General features: G+C 50.8%; 1 protein-coding gene across 1 annotated transcript in view; it reads left to right on the forward strand.

Moving 5' to 3' along the window:
- Allc (allantoicase) overlaps window positions 1–23,604 on the forward strand; it is a 35,197-nt gene that overhangs the window by 10,247 nt on the left and 1,346 nt on the right. The window contains exons 2-10 of the mRNA XM_026411229.2: window positions 7,940–8,034; window positions 9,145–9,195; window positions 11,775–11,862; window positions 12,753–12,878; window positions 13,795–13,874; window positions 16,393–16,525; window positions 20,173–20,328; window positions 20,695–20,768; window positions 21,710–21,818. Of these exons, the coding sequence (XP_026267014.1) occupies window positions 7,945–8,034; window positions 9,145–9,195; window positions 11,775–11,862; window positions 12,753–12,878; window positions 13,795–13,874; window positions 16,393–16,525; window positions 20,173–20,328; window positions 20,695–20,768; window positions 21,710–21,818 (907 nt within the window). The 5' untranslated portion in view covers window positions 7,940–7,944. The remainder of the gene's footprint in view (window positions 1–7,939; window positions 8,035–9,144; window positions 9,196–11,774; window positions 11,863–12,752; window positions 12,879–13,794; window positions 13,875–16,392; window positions 16,526–20,172; window positions 20,329–20,694; window positions 20,769–21,709; window positions 21,819–23,604) is intronic.

Here is a 23,604-nt window from a genome sequence, read left to right on the forward strand (position 1 = left end):
GGCCTTGAAAAGCATCATTAGATGTTTATTTGGGATCTTTCTAATTTTCTTATGTAGGCGCTCACAGCTATAAACTTTCCTCTTAGAACTGCCTTCATAGTGTCCCAGAGGTTCTGGTAGGTATCACTATTTTTATTTGAGCCCAAGAATTTTAAATTTCTCCCTTGATTTCTTGTATCACTCACTGATCATTCAAAAGAGTATTGTTCAAATTCCATGTGTTTTTATAGTTTCTGTAGGGTTTGGTCATGTCAATTTCTAATTTCATTCCATTATGAATTAGAAAGGAATTATATCTCGTTTATTGTATTTGCTAAGAGTTGCCTTGTGGGCTAAAATATGGTGTATTTTGGAGAAGGCTCATTGAGCTGCTGAGAAGAAGGTATATTTAGCTATTATTGGATGAAATATTCTATAGATGTCTGCTAGGTTCATTTGATTTATAATATTTTTTAGGTCCAAGGAGTCTTCACTGAGTTTATGTCTGATGACTTATCTAATGGTGAGAGTTGTGTTGAAATCATCCAATATGTTTGTACTGGGCCTATCAGGGGCTTAAATTTGAGTAGTGTCTCTTTTATGTAATTTCTTGAGGCATTTGAGGCATAAATATTTCTTATTGTTATATCTTTTTACTGGATTGCTCCCTTTGCCAATATGAAGTGACCTTCTTTGTCTCTTCTGATTAAATCTGCTTTATCAGCTATGAGTAGCTACTCCTGCTTGTTTTTGAACTCCATTCACATAGTATATAAATTTCCATCCTTTCCCTTTCAGCCTGGGGCTGTCTCTGCCTGTAAGGTAAGTCTCTTGCAAACAATATATAGTTGAGTCTGGTTTTTAAATCCACTCTACCAGCCTATGTATTTTAATTGGAGAGTTGAGATCATTTACATTTAATGTTCTTATAGACAGATGTTTATTAATTCCCAACATTTTGAATTACTTCCCATGTTTAATTTGGTCCTATTTCTCATTTGCTTAGCTATTTTTCAAATGACATTTGTTATTTTGTGAGCTCTGAGGTTTTTGATTTCTTTTGTATGCAGTGTTTCTTTAAGTTGTTCTGTAGTGCTGGTTTAGTAGTCATGAATTCTTTTAGTTTCTGCTTATCTTGAAAGATTTTTATTTCATTGTTGATTTTGAATGATAGCTTTGCTGGATATAGCAGTCTTGGTTGACAGTTATTTTCTTTCAGGACTTGAAAAGTTTGTGCAAGACATCAGAAGTGATTCTGACTGGTTTATCTCTAAATGTGATCTTACACATTTCTCTTGAGGCTTTTAAAATTCTATCCTCATTCTAGATGTATCTTGTATCTGGATGTCCATCTCATTCTGAAGGTTTGGATATTTTTCTGTTATTATTTCCTTGAAGAGTTTATCCATTCCATTAGCCCAGATCTGACAGCCCTCTTCAATTCCAATGATTCTTAAATTTGGTCTCTTCATGTTGTCCTAGGGTTCTTGTATATTCTGATAATGGTTGCTTATTTTTTTTCTTTAATACTATATGTATGTTCAAGACTCACCACTTTGTCTTCCAGTTATGGGAATCTGTCTTCAACATGTTCTACTCTATTAGAGAGTCTTTCAACTAAACATTTTATCTGATGTATTGTGTCTTCAACTTCTAAGATTTATTTGAGTTTTTAAAAAATTTTCTATCTCCTTATTAAATTTCTCATTCATATTGTGTACTGACTTTCTTAATTCATTCAGTTGTTTTTCTGAATTTTCTTGGAATTCATTGATCATTTTTATAATGATTCTTTTGAATTCCTTTTCTGGTATTTCATCCCTTTAGTGTTTTGGGGGTCTTTTGATGATGATTTATGACATCTGTGAAGTATAGTGTTAGCTTGCTTTTTCATGTTTCTTGTATTCATTTGTTGGGTTTTATGTATCTCTTGGAAGGGATTTATTTTTCACTCATATGTGTGGGTCATTTTAGGGCACAGTCTTCACCTGCCAAAGTGTCCTAGAGTGATCTGGAGTGAGACCCCCTTGTAGGATGATGTCCATAGACTTTGTGTTATCTCTCTCTGTTTTTGCTATAGCAATGGATGTCATAGGTGAGACCTGGTGTCCTACCCCTAGCTGTTTCTATTTGGGGCCTGATTAATAGTTTGTTTTTTTTTCTCTTTCAATCTTTTAATTAAAGTTTAACGCAAGGTAGAGTGTCCTTGATTTTTGTGGAGTAAGGTGTGGCTGTCTTTTGATTGAGTTTTGTTCAGTGGAGGAGTGTCTACCCTGTGAACTTGCAGTGTCCCAGCACCTCACAGAACGGGGGAAACAAACAGTAGCAACAACTAATGCAAACAATATATAGCATTAAACTACATATCTGGTTCCTATTATGACATCTAGAATGTTAATTGCCTGAAAAAACAGAAATGGTAGTGTCAGCATTTGCCAACAGCAAAAACCTATTGTTTGTTTCAATGCCAGACATAGACATACCATGAACTATGTCTGGCATTGAAACAAACAATAGGTGTCAGCTATGTCATCCACAGCAGTAATAATTGCAATAGCATCGATGGTGGTGGCAGGAGTTACATCAATGAATTAGCGCTAAAAGATGGTAAGAATACAGTTAATAAGGAGAATAGAAAATGTGATAAGACTATAGAAAAGAGTTTACAAATTTCCAAAGTGAGCAGAGAGAATGCAGAAGAGTTGTTCCATGGGATGGTTATAAGGAAGGAGAAAAAATAGAAGTAATGAAGTGAAGGGAGAGTGGGTCAGGGGAGCCAATCCTTCACCCTCTCCGATGCCGCAATCACAAGAGGCTTGGCTGTTGGCAGGAGAAAGACAAATGAGAAACAACACAAAGCAAAGCCAAATGCACCAATCAAAACCCTAACCCTCAAAAGACAAGGAAAAGAAACTACAGTTAAAAAATGCTGAAAATGAGAAAAAAGAAACAAATATGTTTATGTATGTGTAAACTAGTCAGCACAAGAAACACACACAAAAACAAACTAACCCCACCAAACGATTCTTAATGAAAAATGAAGGAATTATCTGCCCTAAGGTGGTCAAAATAGTCGATGAGAATAGATGGTCACTGCCCACGCCTGACTGTCCATTCCATTTCTTCTTGAGCTCTGTACTGAGAGCAAGAGCAAGGGCTGGGGTCATTAACCCCTTTCTCTTTTTATGTCACTCACCAAGCTTCCAGTTAGAGTGGCCTAAGATTGATGCTGTTTCAAATAATTCTCAGCTTCTCTTCTCCCCAGATGAGGTAGGATGGGATGGGAAGTGCTGGCGAGTGGAGTTTTGTCCACACAGACGAGGTCAGTGTGCACGCCCAGGGAGGGGCTGCTGCAGGGTCTATGAGCCAGTCCCAGCAGCTGGGGCTTAGGCCTAATCAGCCTCAGGGTCTTTGCTGGGTGGTTTCTGCTCTGGAGAGATTAGATCAACACACCTCCAGGGCCTGGAAGTTCTAGTCTCTGCTGGGAGTCTGGACCTCCCGAGTCTCCCTAGGATTCTGCTAGTGGGTCAGGAGAGCCAATCCTTCACCCTCTCTGCCGCGGCAATCACAGCTTTGCCGGGCTTCCCAGGCTTAGCCCTTGAGTGTACTCACAGCCACCTATTCACGTGAGCTGGTCATGTGAGCTGCCGGACTCCAAGAGGTAAGTGAGTTGAACTTCTCTTTGCTTTCCTGACTTGAATCCCCCTGGGTAAAATGGGCTCTGTGCTTGTTTTACTCCTATTCTGCTAGGCCTTGTGGCAGGTGCTTGTCAGGACCGATTAGCGGTGTTTGCTCAGATCTCCAGGCTCCTGCAGCGCAGCAGGTGCAGCATGGCCACCTTAAGGTGGCTCCTGCCTCAGTTCTCCAGGCCAGTTGGGAACTCAGGGCACTTTTCATGCCCAGTGCACATTGCAGCCTCTGGATCAGCTAAGGGCAGGCCGCTTTTCTGACCCCAGGATTTTCCGTACTTAATCTGTCCGTTGGGTTTTTCTGTGTTCTTCCTCCCTCTGTGTTAGCCAGAGCTGCTACCCCTGCTGCAGCTGGCTTGGCTTCGAGGGAGTCTTTTTTCTTGGCTTAATGTACCTAAATGTCGGAATCTCTAAGACACTCTGACTGTCCAATGTTAGTTTTAGTAAAATTCCTCTTTCACCCACCTCACAGAGAAGCAGTACTCCACTGGTTGAGCTAAGGAATGACTAGGAATGCAGTTTCCTCTAGCCCGCCATCTTGAACCCTCTTCTTGCAGTAGCGCTACTTCCAGAGTCCACGCAGGCTGTGTCTGTGTTGTGGTTTCCTGCTGCTTCTGATTCTGTTTCCCCTGCAAGTGACTGGTGGGGGCTCTGCACCTGTCTTTCCAGAGCTTTCCCAGAATGCCCCACACTGTGGTCATGGGCATGTCCTATACCTGGCTGTCCAGTGTAGAGGCCACATGTGGCCACTGAGAATGTGAGAGGTGACTAGAACCAAGGAGGGACAGGATTAGAAGTTGTGTTAATTAATTTTAATTGCTTAAGCTTGTCAGCTCTCCATGTGTGCTGGTGGCTTCCCGTGGGATGATGCAGGGGCAGACACAGGCTGTCACCAGCTCTCGTCCTGGGGGCACTTTACCTGTGCACCTCTGTGTTGGCTGCTGCCGCCTGCCCTGCTCCTCCTCTCATTCTAAGCCCCTCTTCAAGGGCGATTCCTGAGCCTCCAAAGTCCCCTGGGTGTGTGCTCAGCGGCCATAGTGCCTTGAGCATGCCCTGTCCCTGCATTTCCACAAGTGGTCACCTTCACAGCTTCAGTGTCACCAGCCAGCTGGTGTCACTGGGTCTGATTCTGGGAGCTCTGGAGCCACAGACCCACTGTTTTAGGGACAGACGGGGCAAGACACCAAAGACAGCAGGAAACAGTTTTATGTGGCTGCAGCCAGGCTCAGAGGGCACAGCTTCTGCTGTAATGAATCAATCCCCTGAACCCCGAGTTCAGGGAGTTTCAGAGTTTTACACCCAACCTGTAAGGAGGGGCTCACAAGGCCACAGTCTGCAGAAGTTCACATAAAGCAGCGTTTTCCTTCACTGTTCTGGGCAAGTTAACCCTTCAAGGGCACCGGGAAGGGCAGAGCTTCTTCCCCCTCTCCCCTCCCCTGCCAGCTGTTGCCATGGGCCCAGTTGTGACTTCTCTTGGAAATTAGACCTCTCTGTGGAGCCCAGCTCAAGGCCAGAGGCCTGGTTTGCACATTGGACACACGTTTGTGAAAAACTAGTAAGGGGGTGTCCAGCACCCGGAGTGCCCATCTTCCCGGCCAGTGGCCAAGTGAAGCAGGGTGACATGACAATAGGCAGTTTGTCTACATGGAACTCTTGCAGAGTCTTTGGCTGAGAGTCCTCCGTCAGCCAAGGTGGACATTTCTGGAGCAGCCCAGTGAAGGCTTCGGTGGAGGAGGGCGCCACTTCACCGCAGTCAGTGAAGTTGTTGTTTGAGGAGCACCGACAGCGCTCACCACTGCCAGCACTGTAAGGGCGTCCGGTGCCGGTCACGTTTGACTGGTCTTTGCTCCTCAGCTGTGGGCTGAGTCAGGTCACTTGACCCCCAGAGCTGTGTCTTCTTTGTTAGCAAGAGGTGACCAGTACTATACTAATAATGTCGCAGGTTCTGAGGATTCAAATGAGACCATGAAGGGCAACTGTGCACACACGTGACAGCCGCGCAGGCCTGGTGACAGGCACACACGCATGGTGACAGCTGCACATGCAGTAAACGTGGGTGTCTCTCTCAGCCTGCACCTCTCCACCCTCAGCAAGGGTTTCTCCAGAGCCAGTGTTGTGAAACCCTTCCACCCTCTGAGCAAACATCTTGTGTGTCCCTGGGGACACAGTGGGGACACAAAGCAGACAAGACTGCCCTGGAGGCCAGGCACTGAATCTGGAAAGGCAGGGGACAGAGGTTGCAGACAGCAAGTCACGCTTTGTGCCTACCTAATGGTGGGTCTGGCAGGGGCCTTGGAGGCTGGGGCGGTGGGCACGGCACTGAGTGGGGGCAGCCCAGTCTCGTGGGGAGGGAGTCCAGCAGAGGCTCCGAGGGAGTGAGCAGGTCACAGGCTGTCAGGAAGAGCATTCTCAGCACAGGGAACGGCCACTGTGAAGTCTCAGAGTTGGGGTGGCCCGAGGAGGGGCTTGATGTAGAGCATGCCTGTGGCCAGGGAGGGAGAGGCAGCTGGGGTGGTGGAAGGCACGGGAGACCAGGCGTGCTGATGGAGAGGGTCCGAGCAGCTGACTGTTTCTGAAAGATCCCTGAGGGTGCTGGGCCGAGAGCAGACTGCAGAGGGAGGGAGGGTGGCCGCAGGAGGCCACCGAGGGGTGGCGAGGGTGCTGTCCCCCCGGCTCCTCGTGGTGTGTGTGCATGATGTGGAAAGACGGCAAACACATCCAGAGCAGGAAACCACATTCCAGCGCGCAGACCCGCACTAGCCCGCCGGCCTGCTACAGCGCCGCGTCCACGCGAGGCCAGCTGTGTCTGGCCCACGCCCTTCCCACCTCCCACCTTCTCAGAGGAAGGGAGTTTCAGACACCGAGTCAGATTGCACCACAGAGGGCAGGTGCTGTGAAGGGCAGGGGCCAGGGAGACTGACCCCAGGGCTCTGCTCCAGTGGCTGCAGGAGGGGTGGCCACCAGCTGGGGTGTGGAGGCTGAGGGTGGGGCCCCTTCGGGACCAGCAGCAGCAGAGAGTCGGACACTTCAGCTCTGACATTTGATTAGACGTCCCAGGGAGGGGTTTCCAGTTGGTGGGTAGCATGCGAGTCTGCTGCTTAGGAGGGAGACTGGATCCCCCCTTCTCAGGTGCCATGTCACCAAGTCACTCTTTGGATTATCCGTTCTGTTCTCCTTCAGAACAGATGCGGGGAATGTCTGTTACACACAGTGTTTCATAGGAAGCTCAATATTTCATGATTAATTGTGCAATTTCAAGGGAAATCCCCTGCTGATTGTATTTATTGTCATTTATTCTTTTATGAATAAGAATCGTTCTCCTAGCAAAGAGGGTAGTTGGCATTTTGGACTGAGAAACTTGATCCTGGATTACCTGTCAAAGCCATATCTGGTCATCAATGTTATAGACAAGCAAGAATGAGGAGATGGGAGTTCTGCTTGTTCTAATAAAATTGAGTAAATATCTCGAAAAAAAAAAAAAAAAGAATCGTTCTCCTTTTTGGTGGTCCTGGGACTTGGGCCCAGGGTCTCATGCCTGCGAGGCAAGTACTGTTCCACCGAGCGACATCCTAATCCTAGGAATAATTCTTAATAGAAATCATGGATTTTATGTGGCTTTCTGTTTTCTCCATGAGGAGCAGAAGAAAGGGGAGGAGCACAAGGCACCCGCTGGCTGAGGGGTACAGTCTGGGGCCGCCTGGCTCCTTCAGGTCTCTGTTTCTTCTGGTGCTGGGATTGGCCTAGGTTCCTGTTGGCCCCTGGTGGTGCCGGCACAGTCCTGAGTCCTGCATGGAGAGAGCTCCGAGGTCCTGTCTCTGAGCCCCAGTGTGGTGGAGGTGCGTCTGCAGGTGTCCGTCCTGCACGGGGTGCTCCTGTGGGCAGAGGGGTGTCCTCGGCTCTGCCCCATTGCTAGCCAGGCCTTGTCACCCAGTTGCTGGGTGGTGTTTTGAATGCACCCACAGACGGTAAAAGTGGCTTTTCTACGTGAGAATGACTTCTCTGCTTTAATCACGACACAAGCTGCAGGTCTGCAGTGGTGGGACTGTGTGTCTGGTGCCCTTGACTCAAAGCAAGCCCTCTCTCACGCCCTCCTCTGGCGTGCTCATACAAAGACACTCATGCCCCCCAGGTGACAGTAAGCCCAGCTCTGTCACCCCTCACCTCTGATGTCTCTGAGCTTGGTTTTGGGAGCCTGGCTGGGGTCCTCCTGCCGGCAGACCCGCGGCCCTTCTGCCTGCAGAGGCTCACTGCACCTGCCTTCTGGCTTCCAGGAAGCATGGCTGATGCTTCGAAGGAGGGGAAACTGACCCGATTCCTGGACTTTGCCCAGCTGGTCGACATGGCCTCCGAGTCTGTGGGAGGAAAGGTAAGCGGCCTTCAGGGAGCAGCCAGGGTTTCCTGCCCGCAGGCTGGGGGTCCCCCTCCCCAGGGCAGAGAACTGAGTTGGCACCAGCGATCAGGGTGACGGGTGCCCGCCAGGGAGCACCTCCCTGCTTCCACAGATTTACTTAGTGGAGGCAGTCCTGAACAGGGATGGCCTAGCCTCAATGCTCAAAAAGGCCCCTTGCCCTGTGAGGGGACCCCCTCTCCCTCTGTGGGCCAATTCAGAATGCGTGGTGGCCCTTCAGCTTGGATGTGGCCTGATTCTCTCCCGGAAGGAAGCTCGCCTCGATGTGAAGGAGAAGGTCCCTGCCATGGGCACAGGGGCCTCCCAGGAACCTTGCCTTACAAGGAGAGGCTTGGGAAGTCCCAGCCCGTGCTGTGACCACACCGAGGACAGGGTGGTGGAGCACATGGACTCCACTGCAGCTGGCTGGCGCTTGCAGTGGGGCATCCATCAGCAAGAGATGCTCCAAGAGCCCACTCAGGGGCCAGGGAGCTGCCAGGAAGCCGGCAGCACCAGGAGAGCTGGGTCCTCCCTGGCCCTGGGATTCCCGGCGGCAGCCAGAGCCCGGGCACCTCCCCGCAGGCTGCTGGGACCACAGGCTCCTCCAGAAAACCTGGCTTCCACCTGAGCTCATGGGGCCCAGCTGGGTGCACCCCTTTCCCCGGCAGAAACGTGCAGCTTGCTGACACACTCCTGGACAGTTTCCCTGGAGGGTGACTTCCTGGAGTCCCATGGAAGAAAACAGTGGCCACCAGAGCTCAGGTGTGACCCCGGGTGGCATACAGACCTATTGTCATTGCTGTTGGAAAAAGCCACAAAACCCAAGCTTCTGAGTTCTTGAAAAGAAGGAGCTGGTTTATTTGCTTCCCAAGTGCGAGGTCCAGATGGTAAAGGGATCAGGAGGAAAGGCTGGGGCAAGCTGCAAGGAGCAGCCAGGCACCAACGGGTCAGCAGCAGGTCACTGCCTGCGGAGCCTCCTCCCTGGGCCCGTCCACATTCCCCTGCATCTCATAATGTTTCACTAGGAATCCAATGGAACGTTGTTAAGTTCACACTATTTTATCTTCACTTCCCTTTCCCTTTGTCTAGATTTTATTTTCAACAGACGACTTCTTTGCTCCTGCAGAAAACCTCATAAAGGTACCGTGAACGCGCGTGGTGTGTGAGGAGGCTGGTGGGAAGGCCCCTGCCCTTAGCTGACCTCTCACTGACCAGCACAGCATCGTGGCCACATGGAAACATGCAGACAGCAGGAGCTAGGGAAGGAACGTGGGCCACATGGCCTTAGGGGGACACACTGAGGTCCTTGCCCTGCTCCCTTGACAAATGAGGACTTCATTGTGTGTCTCGGGAAGAAACTGCAAGTTCTGAATTGTTGGGAAAATGCGTTACCTGCCTCGTTAAGAACGTGTAGGACAGTTTCTCATTAAAATAGGGACCATTTCAGCAGCTCAGGAGGAAGAGGTAGGAGCAGTGAAGTTCAAGGCCAGTCCCAGCAGGCTTAGTGAGGGCCTAAGCAACTTAGAGAGGCCCTGTCCCCAAATAAAAAACACAAAAAGGGCCGGTGATGTCGCTCAGGGGTTAAGTGCCCCTGGGTTCACTCCTGCCCCCACTCCCCCCAAAAAAGGACAGACATAGGGAAGAAGAAGCCACCCTGGAATCCTGTCTCCTGCCAGACCCAGAGGCACAGGCCTGGGAGGGGACGGCTCCGGCTCCCAGGCAGAGCCGTGTGCCTGCAGCTGGGGCTCTGGCCTGCGCCGTGGGTGGTGGCATCTAGTTGTCCTGGTGAATGTGTTGCTCTCTGTCTGGGTCCAGGATAAGCTGGAGCCTGACACTCTGAAGGCAGCTTCCATTTATTAACTTACTTATTCCTCAGGAGAAATGAAAAGAAAATGAGGACCAGATATACTAATTAACTTGTTCTAGGTCACACAGCAAGCAAATGCCAAGGCTTTTTACCTTGTCTCCAGGAGTCCTATGGTTGGGCAGTTTCCACGTGTGCACACCTTGACCTGGCTACCCCAGATTCACCTATGTGCACCATTGGGCACTGATGGAAAAGTATTCGTTCTGGTGTTGTTTGGAGGGTGAAGCCCACCTGAATGTCAGCCAGTAGAGAAGCAGACAAGCACAGCTCCTCCCGACCCGGGCTCCCCCACAGCCACTGGAGGATGAGCCGCTTGTGTGTGCAGGACACGGGGTTGGAAGGACACTGTCAGGCTGGAAGCAGGGTCTCCCAGAAGGTGGGCTGGGGAGGGGCCCCATTCCTTACACTCTGCACTGGTGTGCACAGGCATGCGTCTGCACACACCAAGGACACGCAGGCACAGACACGGCCACACTTAACGTCACCACACACGCACACACACACTGCCTCCTTCATGTAAACAACAACTAAAGAAGGAGTACCATGGAGAAGGGGCCACTGGGTGCCCGGCACCGCGTCCCTCACAGAGTGGACACTGTGACCCTGGGGCATGCTTCAGCAGCGAGGCTGCCATGACATGAAGCACAGATAGGAGGCGTCAACAGCCAGCGCGCATTTCCCTCCCTTCTGAAGTCGGCGAGGTGAGACAAGGTGCCGGGCTCAGGCGAGGGCTGCTCCAGCAGCTGCTCATCCCCTGGTCTTGTGCTGCAAAGCTCCCAGGCAGGGCAGGCGAGGAGGCAAAGTCCTCAGATGAGCAGTAGCAGGGCCGGGTCAGCCCCAGGACAGCTGTGGCCTGGGACGCTCACAGGCATCAGGGCCAGCAGGGGCTGCACACCGAGGGGCCCGTGGAGTGTGGCCCTTGCGGCCCCAGTTCTACTCGGCTGTCAGAGGCAGACCACAGCAGTCTGTCTCCCAGCCAGAGCCTGCGTGACCATGAGACGTGCCCAGCACAGAGAGGCCCGGTGTTTGCTTGGCATTTTGCGTAAAGGTGGGCAGCACTTGAATGTTACTACGGGGAAAGCCCCTGGTCTGAAAACCAAAGTCCAGGAGTCCCAACCCTCACACCTCAGATTTGGGGTCTGGGGTTAGAGATGCTCAACTGGCAAAATCTGTGCCAACCTTCTAGAATTGAAAGAACTGGAATCGCTTCAACACAAGACCCTCTCTGTGCCTAGGTGCGGTGACAGGGCCAACGGTCCGTGTGTGGCCACCTACCATGCGCCTGACAGCTTCTGAATGTCCACACTTTCCGCGGTGGCTCCCGGGTCGCCTCAGCTTCCCGCGCTCCCCCGGGGCTGTGTCCTCTTCCTGTTCTTACACAGGGGGCTGCTCGGTTGCTGGTCAGAGGAGGGAGCCCGGCTTCACTGACCTCAGGGGCCCTCGCCCTCCCTCCTGGGGCATGGGGCAGCGCAGGGCTGAGGTGTTCAGGTGGACGGAGCCTCGCCTGTCCTCATGCCACCCTGGCAGAATTACCTGTCACGACGTCCTGTGTCCCACGTGGCTTTGGAAATCAGAGGGGCCTGTCCTGCTTGGTCCATGCCACCTAGATCCCTTGGGAGTTGCTGCCTCTGTGGGGCCTGGAGGGCCTTACTTGCTGCCAGCAGCGGCCGAGTCTGTGCCGAGGCCCACGGTGTTCTCTGACGGTGATTCAAAGGCAGCGAGGGCCCCGACCTGGAGTGGGCAGTGGTGGAGCAGTAGCTCCCTGAGCCTCTGTTTGTCCCTGGGGCTAAAGCCACTGAGCTGAGGCCCAGCCCCGTGGGAGTGTTACCCACCAGCCTGTACCTCCTTCTAGAGCGACAACCCAAACTTTAAAGAGCACGAGTACACAGAGTTTGGGAAATGGATGGACGGATGGGAGACCAGGAGGAGACGGACAGCAGGTAGGGAGATGCCGGCCGCTCACCTGCACCTCGGAGGCCAGGCTGGGGCTGGGATGCCCGGTATGCTGGGTCAGTTTTGGTGGAAGGTGCTGTATCCCGTGGCCCCATCTGGACGCCAGGCTCTGAGAAGTCGAGAGGCGTGGCTCGGGCCCTGGTCACCAGCAGGCGGACAGGTGGGAACACTGCAGGGAAGTGTGGATGCTGGTGAGGTCCACGGCCCCGGAGGGGCAAGGACCACCTGAGCCGCGGGCAGACGCCACGGCAGGTGCCTCTCACCCGACACCCAGCGACTCCGAGGTGGGCACGCCCACCTCGTCCACTCCTCAGAGCGGCCCAGGGCGGAGCCCACACCTACCTGCACCACTGCGCACCCTGCCTCCTGTCACCTCAGGATGCTTTGAAATGATTCCTTCTTGTCAGTCTCCAAAATGCCTATAAAAGTGAACTAGCCCAGGCCTCAGGTTGGGCAGGTGGGGTTTCCTGCCCTTGTCTCAAGCCCTAGAAGTGGGGTGCCTCTAGTTTTCTTCCTGGGGAGCTGGACATCTGCTGGATCCCCACAACTCTGGGCATCTTAAGGGGGCTCATGTCTGCCAGCAAAGAATGAAGACAGCACCGCGACACGCGGACTTCAGGACGGGCAGACGCAGGCAGGGCACCCGGGCGGCACAGGACTCCCTAGAGATAAGGGCTGGGCTGGGGTGTCTGTATCGTGACAGTCACAGGGAAGCTCCCAGAAGCAATGTTGCCCCCCCTCAGAGCTGGAGAAGGGCCTCGAGCTGTGCAGTCGCCTGCTGGAGCCGACCTGCAGGTCTCCCTGAGGTGGGAAGGGGTCCCCGTGGCCACCCTCCAGCCAGGTACGGCGCTCACGGATGCTCGTCTGTGCCCTGCAGGTCACGACTGGTGTGTCATCAGCCTGGGGATTCAGGGGATCATCCGCGGCTTCGACGTGGACACCTCTTACTTCTCAGGAAGTCATGCCCCTCGCATGTCCATCCAGGCAGCCAACCTGGAGAAAGGTGTGTGGGGCCACGTCCCCAGGTGAGGGCTGTGGGTGAGGGGCCCCTGGAGTGCTCCCACCAGCACTTCAGGACGACTGCAGGGGCCAGCAGTGTCCACGGCAGCTGGGCAGGGGTGGAGGATGACCAGGATGCCTGGCAGGGTGCTCTGGGATCCTGAGAGTCAGCGTAGCAGTGGTCATTGGCCCAGTGTGGATGTCATCCGTCCCCACACCCAGCTGCACCCAGTGACCTGGGATGTTCAAGGTTCAGGCTGTGGGGGCAGAGGGAGGCTGGCTGTGCTCTGGAAGGTCCCACAGGAGGCCTGGGACAGCGGCTAGCTGCAACTCCACCCACCTGTGGCCACTCAGAGCCTGAGGGCAGCAGCTATGGGTCTGGGGAGGGACTCCTTGCACCTGGAGACCCTGAAGCAGCCCCAAGGGTTGGACCTGCGCATCGACTCCTGATTTTCTTAGCCATGTGGTTATGTGTGTAGCACCTGCACTTAAGGTAAATCACCTCAGGGGACAGGCTGTGTCACCAGTGTCTAGGGTGTGTCACCTCAGAGGACAGGCCCACACTGAAGGTCCTGTGTGCACCTGCACTTAAGGTAAATCACCTCAGGGGACAGGCTGTGTCACCCTGTACCTGGGGTAGGTCACCTTAGAGGACAGGCTCACACTGAAGGTCCTGTGTGCACCTGTACTTAAGGTAAATCACCTCAGGGGACAGGCTCATACTGAAGGTGCTGTGTCACTTGTACCTAGGGTAGGTAACCTCAGGGGGCAGGCTCATACTGAAGGTGCTGTGTCACCTGTACCTAGGGTAGGTCACCTCAGGGGGTAGGCTCATACTGAAGGTGCTGTGTGCACAGTGCCACTAGAGATTTCATATGAGTTAATGGCCCTGTCCCCAGTGTCGGTAACTTTCCCTTCAGATAAACTGCCAGAAATCCCACAGAGAGGGGTCCGGACAGGAGCCGCAGCCACCCCTGAAGAGTTTGCAGCCATTGCACAGGTATGCCCCATACTTGTGGGTTCTTTCTGCCCCACCGATGTGGGTTATATGTCTCCCCCACTGTGAATCTAGGTCTGTCTCCGTGGTGTGGGTCTAGGTCTGCCCCCCAGGTATGGGTCTAGGTCTGCCCCCCAGGTATGGGTCTGGGTATGTCCCCTAGGTGTGGGTCTGTGTCGCCACCCAGGTGTGGGTCCATGTCTGCACCCCAGGTGTGGATCTGTCTGCCCTACAGATGTGGGTTATGCCTCTCCGCCAGGTGTGGATCTAGGTCTGCCAACCAGGTGTGGGTCATGTCTGCACCCCAGGTGTGGATCTGTCTGCCCCCCAGGTATGGGTCTGGGTATGTCCCCTAGGTGTGGGTCTATGTCACCACCCAGGTGTGGGTCTAGGTCTGCCAACCAGGTGTGGGTCCATGTCTGCCCCCCAGGTGTGGATCTGTCTGCCCTACAGATGTGGGTTTTCCTCTCCCCCAGGTGTGAATCTAGGTCTGCCTTCCTGGTGTGGGTCTAGTGTGGGTTTAGGTATGACCCACAGGTGTGGGTCCATGTCTGCCCTTCAGGTGTGGATCTGTCTGCGTCCAGGTGTGGGTCTAGGTCTGCCGTCCAGGTGTGGGTCTAGTGTGAGTCTAGGTATGACCCACAGGTATGGATCTGTGTCTGCCCCCCAGGTGTGGATCTGTGTCTGCCCCCAGGTATGTTTCTAGGTCTGCCCCACAGGTATGGATCTGTATCTGCCCTCCAGGTGTGGATCTGTGTCTGCCCCAGGTGTGTGTCTAGGTTTGCCCCCCCAGGTATGGATCTATATCTGCCCCCCAGGTGTGGATCTGTGTCTGCTCCCAGGTGTGGGTCTAGGTCTGCCTTCCAGGTGTGGGTCTAGTGTGAGTCTAGGTATGACCCACAGGTGTGGGTCTGTCACTACCCAGGTGTGTGTCTAGGTCTGCCCTGCAGGTGTGGGTCTGTGTCTGCCCCCAGGTGTGTGTCTAGGTTTGCCCTGCAGGTGTGGATCTGTGTCTGCCCCCAGGTGTGTGTCTAGGTTTGCCCTGCAGGTGTGGATCTGTGTCTGCCCCTAAGGTGTGTGTCTAGATCTGCCCCATAGGTGTGGGTCTGTATCTGCCCCACAGGTGTGGATCTGTGTCTGCCCCCCAGGTGTGTATCCTGGGTCTGCTCCACAGGTATGGATCTGTATCTGCCCCCCAGGTATGGATCTGTATCTGCCCCCCAGGTGTGGATCTGTGTCTGCCCCTAAGGTGTGTGTCTAGATCTGCCCCATAGGTGTGGGTCTGTATCTGCCCTCCAGGTGTGTGTCTAGGTCTGCCCCCAGGTGTGTATCTAGGTCTGCTCTACAGGTATGGATCTATGTCTGCCCCCCAGGTGTGGATCTGTCTGCCCCCCAGGTGTGTATCTGTGTCTGCCCCCCAGGTGTGTATCTGTGTCTGCCCCCCAGGTGTGTGTCTAGATCTGCCCCATAGGTGTGGGTCTGTATCTGCCCCACAGGTGTGGGTCTGTATCTGCCCCCAGGTGTGTATCTAGGTCTGCCCCACAGGTATGGATCTGTGTCTGCCCCCAGGTGTGTGTCTAGGTTTGCCCTGCAGGTGTGGATCTGTGTCTGCCCCCAGGTGTGGATCTGTGTCTGCTCCCAGGTGTGTGTCTAGGTCTGCCCCACAGGTGTGGGTCTGTGTCTGCCCTCCAGGTGTAGTCTGATATCAGGACTGCAGATCTGCCCTGCAGGTTCTTCAAAAGGTCATCATTGGGACATGCGACCCTGGGACCCTCTCCTTTCCCACCACCCTGTGGTCTTGCACATGCTTGGCTGGTGGTTCATTCAAGTCTGTATGAGGGAGCAGATGACCTGAAGAGCCTTGGGAATGGTCTAGCCCTGTCCACACACTTCTGCTGGCCTTGGCCAGATAAGGTAGAAAGTGGCAGGAAAAATTCACCCTTCCCAGAAATTCGACATGGAAATTTTGTTAGTTGAACTTAATAAAATAAACAATTGGGGCTTGTGTTTTAGCACATTCTGGTTTCTTAAAGTTTATCTGTCTAGTAATTTGTATTGTGCTTTATGAAAGTGATGATCCTTAGCAGGGAAATTAGTAGTGGCAGAGACATCAAAGGGACACCCAGCTGGAAGTCCCATCTAGGAGATCCTCACCAGGCTCCCAGACCTCCCCAGGTCAGGGGGGCAGCCCTGACCCTTTTATTTGAAGGGCCACACTAAAATCCTCTGGCCATCAAGACGAGGACGTTGGAGCAAGCAGAGAGCTTCATTCACAGACTCCCTCCACTCAGAGCCGCTCTTCGGATCAGTGTGGGAAGGGAAGGATCCCAGGCAGGGCCCTGGTGTTCGTGGTCACGCCCTGGGCTTGACCTTCTTGGTGATGATGTCAGAGTTCTCCTTCAGGCACCCATCACTACTCTATTCCAAAGCACCTCTGCCCCTGAAGAGCCCTGGGCACGTGGATGAGAAAATCTGCTCTTCCTAAAAGCTACTGTGCTGGCATTTATGTGTCTCTTGCCAGCTAAAATCTGACGACTGGATTTCCCTGGTTCCTATGACGGAGCTTAAGCCAGGAAGCACTGCTTCCAGCCACAACTACTTCCTGGTCAACTCCCAGCAGAGGTGGACTCACGTGAGACTCAACATCTTCCCAGGTAAGTGCTACTCGGCCCCTGTAGCCGTGCCCTTCTTTATTCTGCATCGGCATGTTTGTGAAATGACACCGATCAGTAACGGAGCTGCCCAGTGTTAGGTTGTCATTTGCCCTCTTGGTGCCCCAGGAAATTCTTACCTTACTCGAGGGATCAATAGGTAGCTAATGAGAAATTACCAAGTTAACCAGGGTGTGGAGAACCAGTGGATCAGGTTAGATATCTCGTAGCAACATTCATGTCACAGGTACATTTTCCTATTTATAAAGAAATCCTATGCCCTTTATCTGACATCCTTCTCACCAGCCCTAAGCAACTAAAGTTACTGTCTATCTTGATAGGTTTGAGTATTTTGAAACTTTCATGTAAAACAATCACATTTTTTGACATTTCGTCTCTTTTTTCACTTCATATAATGTTCCAAGGTTCTGTAGCATATACGGGAACTCCATGCCTCTTCTTGACCAAAAAATCTCCACCAGTACATACACAGCATTCTAGTTACCCATTCACCAGCTGATGGCTCCACCTGTTGGCTCCTAGGATCGATGTTGCTGTAAACCCTCACTAGCTTTTGTGTGGACATAGGTTTTCATTTGTGTTGAGTATATACCCAAGATTGGCATTTCTGGGTCATATGGTCTCTGTGTTTAACTGTTTGAGAAACTGCTGGGCTTTCCCAAAATGGCTGCAACATTCACATTCCTACTGGGAATTTTGATTTCTTCCGTTCCTTCCCAGCACTTGTTATCTTTCTGATTGTAGCCATCTTAGTTCATGCAAAATAGGACCTCATTGTGGTTTTGATTGATTGGCATTTCCTTGATGCCTAATGATGGTGAGAGCATATTTTCTTTTCTTTTTTTTAAAGAGAGAGTGAGAGAGGAGAGAGAGAGAGAGAATTTTTTTTAAATATTTATTTATTTATTTTTTAGTTCTCGGTGGACACAACATCCTTGTTGGTATGTGGTGCTGAGGATCGAACCCGGGCCGCACGCATGCCAGGCGAGAGCGCTACCGCTTGAGCCACATCCCCAGCCCAAGAGAGCATATTTTCATGTGCTTATTTGCCATCTGTATATTTTCTTAGAAAAATTTCCTTCCAGACTTATTGCTTATTTAAAAATTAATTATCAAGTCATATATAAGTTCTTTATATATTATAGATACAAGTCCCTTATCAGATACAAGATGTGCAAACAATTTCTCCCATTCTGTGAAGTGCCTTTTCACTTTCTTTGCAGGGTCTTTTGAAGCACAAGAGCTTTTGATGTTGATGAAATTCAGCATATCTGTTCTATTCTTGTGTGTGTGTGTGTGTGTGTGTGTGTGTGTGTGTGGTGCTGGGGATTGAACGGGGCCTTGTGCAGGCAAGACAAGCACTCTACCAACCGAGCTGTATCCCCAGCCCATTCTATTCTTTTGTTGCTTATATTTTCAGAGTCACATCTAGAAAATCAGCACCAAATCATGGATATGAATGAATATTCCTGTGGTTTTTGTGTGTTTTATAGATTACATGTTTGCTCAAAGGAATAGATCAACATTTTAATCTTTGATTTACATCTTTGGTGAATTTTGAGTTAAATTTTGTAGGTGGTGTGAGGAAATGATTCAGCTGCATTCTCTTGCATCAGATGAGTTGTCTAAAGAGCATTTGTAGAAAACACTCTTCTTTCCCGATGGAATGTCTTGGGAACTCTTGTTGAAAATTAGTTGACCATAGGGCTGGGGATGTGGCTCAAGCGGTAGCGCGCTCGCCTGGCATGCGTGCAGCCCGGGTTCGATCCTCAGCACCACATACCAACAAAGATGTTGTGTCCGCCAAGAACTAAAAAATAAATATTAAAAATTCTCTCTCTCTCTCTCTCTCTCACTCTCTCTCCTCTCTCACTCTCTCTTAAAAAAAAAAATAAAAGTCCTCTATTTTCCCTGATGGGCAGAATCACAGTCTCAGGACAGGAATCCCCTGTTTCTCCTTTGCTAGGAAAGCAATAAAACTTAAAAAAAGAAAAAGAAAGAAAATTAGTTGACCATAAACACATGAGTTTATTTCTGGACTCTCAATTTTGTCTTTGATCTATTTTTCTGTTCTTATACCATTAATGAACTATCTTGATTAGTAAAGTAAGTTTTAAAATTAGAAATTGAGTCCTTCGGACTTTTTTCTTTTCAAAAATTATTTTGGTGGTTTGCAGTCTTTTGCGATTCCATATTTTAGAATCAACTTGTAAATTTCTACAGAGAAACCAGCTGGAATTTAAAAAAAAATTATTTGTTTACTCTAATTTGTTTTATATGACACCAGTTGGGAATTTGACAGAGGTTGCATTAAATCTGTAGCTCAATTTGGGGATTATTGGCACCTTAATAATATAAAGTTTCCCACTCCATGAACATGGGATAGACTCCCATTTGTGTAGGTGTCCTCTAATTTCTTTCAAAAATGATTTGTAGTTTTCAGATTATAATTTCTGCACTACTTTTGCTAATTTTTATCTTGTCCCTACAACACTACTGAACTCCTTTGTGAGTAGCAATGGATTTTGAGTGGAATATTTAGGATGTTCTGTATACACACTGAGAATAGAAATAGCTTACTTCTTCCTTTCTAACTGGGATTCACCCTCTGTCTCTCCCTTTCCAATCAGAATCCGTCAGTCTGGTTCCCGCCCCCTACTAATTGCCCTGGATAAAATCTCTAATGCAGTATTGAACAGAAGTGGCAAGGGATGAAGCCTGCATATGATTCTCAGCAGAGATTCAATTTTGCAAATATGATCTTTTGTAGTCTCAACCAAATCGCTGAGCAGTGCAGTGCTGTAAGAATAAACACATGAGAGTCTTTCATGAGTTGAGGGGTGGAGGCGATGCTCATTGCTGACACCAGTGCCCAGGTGTGTGGGGTCTGTAATTTACCTATGGTGCATTTCCAAGTGACTTTCCACCTCCATGGAGTTGACTTGCTACAGGTAGACACAGTGCAGAAGTGGACAGCTTGGCAAGTGGCCTGGCCCCAGGGATGCTACATTCTAAATCTGGAGACAGATAACAGAGGGGGCTTAAAAAGAGGGAAAATAACAAAGGTAACTGCAGCTGGGCATGGTGGCACACGGCTATAATCCCAGCAGCTCAAGAGGCTGTGGCAGCAGGATCTCAAGTTCAAAGCCAGCCTCAGTGACTTAGGGAGGCCCTAAGCAACTTAGTGGGATCCTGTGTCAAAATAAAAATTAAAAAGGGCTGGGGATGTTGCTCAACGGTAAAGCATCCCTGGGTTCCATCCCCAATACCAAAAAACAAAAAGTAAGGTGACTTCCTACTGCAAACAGAGCTATAGAGTAGCTGAGCAGGCAGATGGAATAAAGCTCATCTGGGGATCAGGCAGCGGCAGGTGGACAGGAAAGAGAGGACCTCCAAAGAGAGAAAGAGCCTTCCTGGGGCCAGACGTGTAAATTGAGACTCAAAAATGACTGTTTCCTGGAGAGCTGGGGAGGTGTCATGATAAGGTACTGTCATGAGCCAGGGCCCTGGGGTGATGGGACTGAAGTGGTCAGGTGTGGCAGAGCCAGCAGGAGGTGAGCCTGGAGAAGACGCAAGGGCCCTGCTGGTCATGCCACCCCGCAGTTACCTCTCTGACCTTTCCTTTTCAGATGGGGGGATTGCGCGCCTTAGAGTATATGGTACTGGACAGAAGGACTGGGCTGCAACTGATCCCAAAGATCCGGTAGACCTGGTGGCCATTGCCTTTGGGGGTGTCTGTGTAGGATTCAGCAATGCACATTTTGGGCACCCAAACAATATGATAGGTGAGAGAACATTCTAGGAGCTGGCTTTATGGAGAAGTGTGGGCACTAGCATCAAATACCCCATAGGCCAGAGGATGGGCCCTTGAAGCTTGGGGTGGAGGAGATTAGTGTGAGTGTGGGATTCAAAGCCCCCGTGCCATGGGGCAAGTCATCATTAGTCGTGGTCCCTCCTCGTTTGGGCCTATAGAGTTGCCATAAAGGAAAACAGTTTACCAACTCTGTGAATGGGCTGAAATGTCACTGCAGTGAAAGTCACCTGGGTGGCCACGCTCAGGGACGTGGGATCTGAGATCGAATGGTGTGGGCATCCATTCTCCCATTTGAGATCAAATCACCGTGGCACCATTAACGGAATTTTTCTGGTAGGAGTTGGTGGGCCCAAGTCCATGGCAGATGGCTGGGAGACTGCGAGACGGCTGGACAGGCCCCCAGTGTTAGAAGTAAGAAGTTCTTTTCAAAAAGCTTTTCATTTAACATCAAAGAAAAAAAATGTTTTTTAAAGAATCCTCTTGAGTTTTCTAAATGCTCTACTCTCCATTGGTTCTGAGTTTCCAGTTCCTCCTGGCTCTGTACAGCTCCACACTGTCCTCCACCAGGGCAGACATGCTGGACATTGCCCCGGCTCTGGTCCATCTTGCTATATTCCTCTGTTTCTTCAGAAAAGGGATCAAAGGATCTATGGTCTAATGACCCAGAAGCCATGGGTACATTTGTTCGTAGAACTGGAGGGAAAAACAAGAGTTTAGTATTTGTAGTCTCTGTGCTTCCTAGGATCAGACACCCATGCGAGCCTGTGGTGATAAGGAACTAGAGTCAGATTAGCTGCTCCATCTGGCCAGTAACTTAGCTGACACAAAGAAACCAAATGCGGGGAAAGCCAAGCCAAGTGTTCAGCTCTGAATCCCACTGAAAATTCAGCCACGCCCCCTCCCCTGGATGGCCCTCCCATCACACCAGAGCTTCCCGAGGTAGATGCATGAACTCGGCTTTCGGGGTATGAAGGGTTAGAGCCAATCAGGCATCCCAAGAGACAGTGGCAACCAGGAGAATATCCTCTTTGCAAGGGCAAAACAAATTATTGGCCCCGAGGGTTGGATTAATAAGATACCTCTGTGTATGATGTTCTGTATGAACCTACAGTTGGCACAGAAAACCACCAGGAATTGACAGAAATGAACTCTCAAGTCAGTAAGAGGTATTTAAGGAGTGATGGCAATTTATACACAACGTGGTTTGCACATTAGGTCACAGGAAACACCTTTTTTTTTGTGTGTGAGACATAAAGAAAGCACAAACATAGGATGTTAACATTTTCCACCTGCGGATTTTCAGTCGGTTTAATGATGCCGACTGAGCGGACCTTCCTTTCCTTGGATTCCAGAATGACAAGAATGGCCTTCTCCAGGTTCAGGGTTGTGAGTGGGCGGTTTTCCGGCTGGCACATCCTGGAGTCATAACTCAAATTGAAATCGACACCAAGTATTTTAAAGGTAAATGTCATGTAAGGAAGAGCCTGGTAGTTGGTGGGCTTACTCTCCAGGTAACGTGTCCCCTGGGGGCAGGGGAGCTGCTCTCCGCCTGGCCTCCCCTCCAGTGCTGTGTGGTCCTGAGCAGCGTCACGTTGGCTCCGCAGCGCACCTCCCTCCACAGCTCAGAGTTGGCCTGGAGGACTCTGAGTTCGCCCACCATGCTCCATGCTGTGGGGCTCTGAGCTGCATGTGCAGGGAGCCCGTGGGAGCAGCAGGGAGGACAGGCCTCTGGCTGAGGGGCAGTGGTCCCGGAAGATTCCGGGGGGGTGACCATTTCTCTCCAGGTGTGACATCTTACTGTGATTTTTGTGGTGCTGGGGATTGAGCCCAGGGCCCTGCACCTGCTGAGCATGTGCTCTACCACCAAGTGCACCTGGCTGCAGGCAGATGTGGAGGAGTGACCCACACAGATTTAAAACTGTACATTTCTGGTACTAGGAGAAATTGGTAATAAGAAAAATTTTACATTGACTTTCTTATGAGATGCACACATGGGTCATCGTATCAAGAAAGTTCCAAAGAGGTTACTGAGCTTCTACAATTGCTAGGTGACGTCATGTTAGTATTGGACGGGGCGTCTTGGGATTGCTGAGTTCTTTAGGACAAATGGTGGCAGCCTGTCTTCACATTTTGGAGGGATGATTTTTAAATGTTTCGAATCATGATGACTTCTGCTGATTCTAGCTTTTCCAGGGAAGCACAATGTACACTGAGGGCAGGTCTGTCACCAACAGCGGAGGGTGTGTATTAATCGAGAAGTCTTGGTGTCTGCTGCTTTGGAAAACCACATTTCAGACCCCATTTCCTGGTTTTTGTTTCCACTTTCCAACGTGGCTGGCAGCAGCCTGTGCTGTGGGCAGGGAGGGGCCGCTCTGCGGTTTTCTTTTGGTTTGCGTTTGTGCTTTGAGTGCCTCTTTACTCCAGTTTTCCACGTGAAGGGTTTGGGTCACTCTCTTCCTTTCATAAAGAAAACTCAGGCAATAAACAGCGAATCCACTCAACCAGTTGCCCCCCAAATGCATCAGCTCGTGAATATACTGTCATTCCCTTGGGACAGCCCTGGGACACTGTGAGGACAGCTGTGGGTGAGGGAGCATGCTAGCATTCACTGACATTATACAAGCAATACAGCAAATGACAGCCACATCAAACACACCGTGCTGAATACGCACACGCACACAGGTGTGAATAGAGGGAGCAGAAATAGCAGCTGCAGCCCGTGGGTTTGCACCGTACCCCAGGAGCATGCTCACCTGCCCAGGACCTGTCTCAGGAGATGAGCCACAAAGCGGGCATGTGGACAGTGAGTGTCCTCTTTGCCAAGGTTCTTGGCAAAGCTCCTCCTTGGTTGACCTTCAAGTCTCGGAGAACCTCTATTGAGCTGCTTCTCACCAAGAGGGTGGGGACCTTTCCCCTAAGATCCTGTGACCCTGCTGGGCACACAGTCCTCTGAAACTCCAGAGACAGGAGAGAGACTCGGGGACCAGGTACCATCACCTGGAGGCAACTGAGAAATCCTGTGCCTCATTGGTGCTCAGCACCAGCTGATGGAGCTCAGGGTTTCTTCTTTTGCTTGTCATGTTTCAAAAGGAAACTCTTTCCCAGCATCATGATAATTCAGATGTGCCACACACAGTCTGAACTCCACCTCCGGAGCACATCCAGCTTTGGCAGTAGGAACACTGTGGGTGCAGCTCAGGTGTGCCAGCGCTGATGTGGCAGGCTGCTTGGGGTTCCTGCAGAGCTC

The sequence above is a fragment of the Urocitellus parryii genome, chromosome 12, assembly GCF_045843805.1.
Source record: "Urocitellus parryii isolate mUroPar1 chromosome 12, mUroPar1.hap1, whole genome shotgun sequence".
Classification (NCBI taxonomy): Eukaryota; Metazoa; Chordata; class Mammalia; order Rodentia; family Sciuridae; genus Urocitellus; species Urocitellus parryii.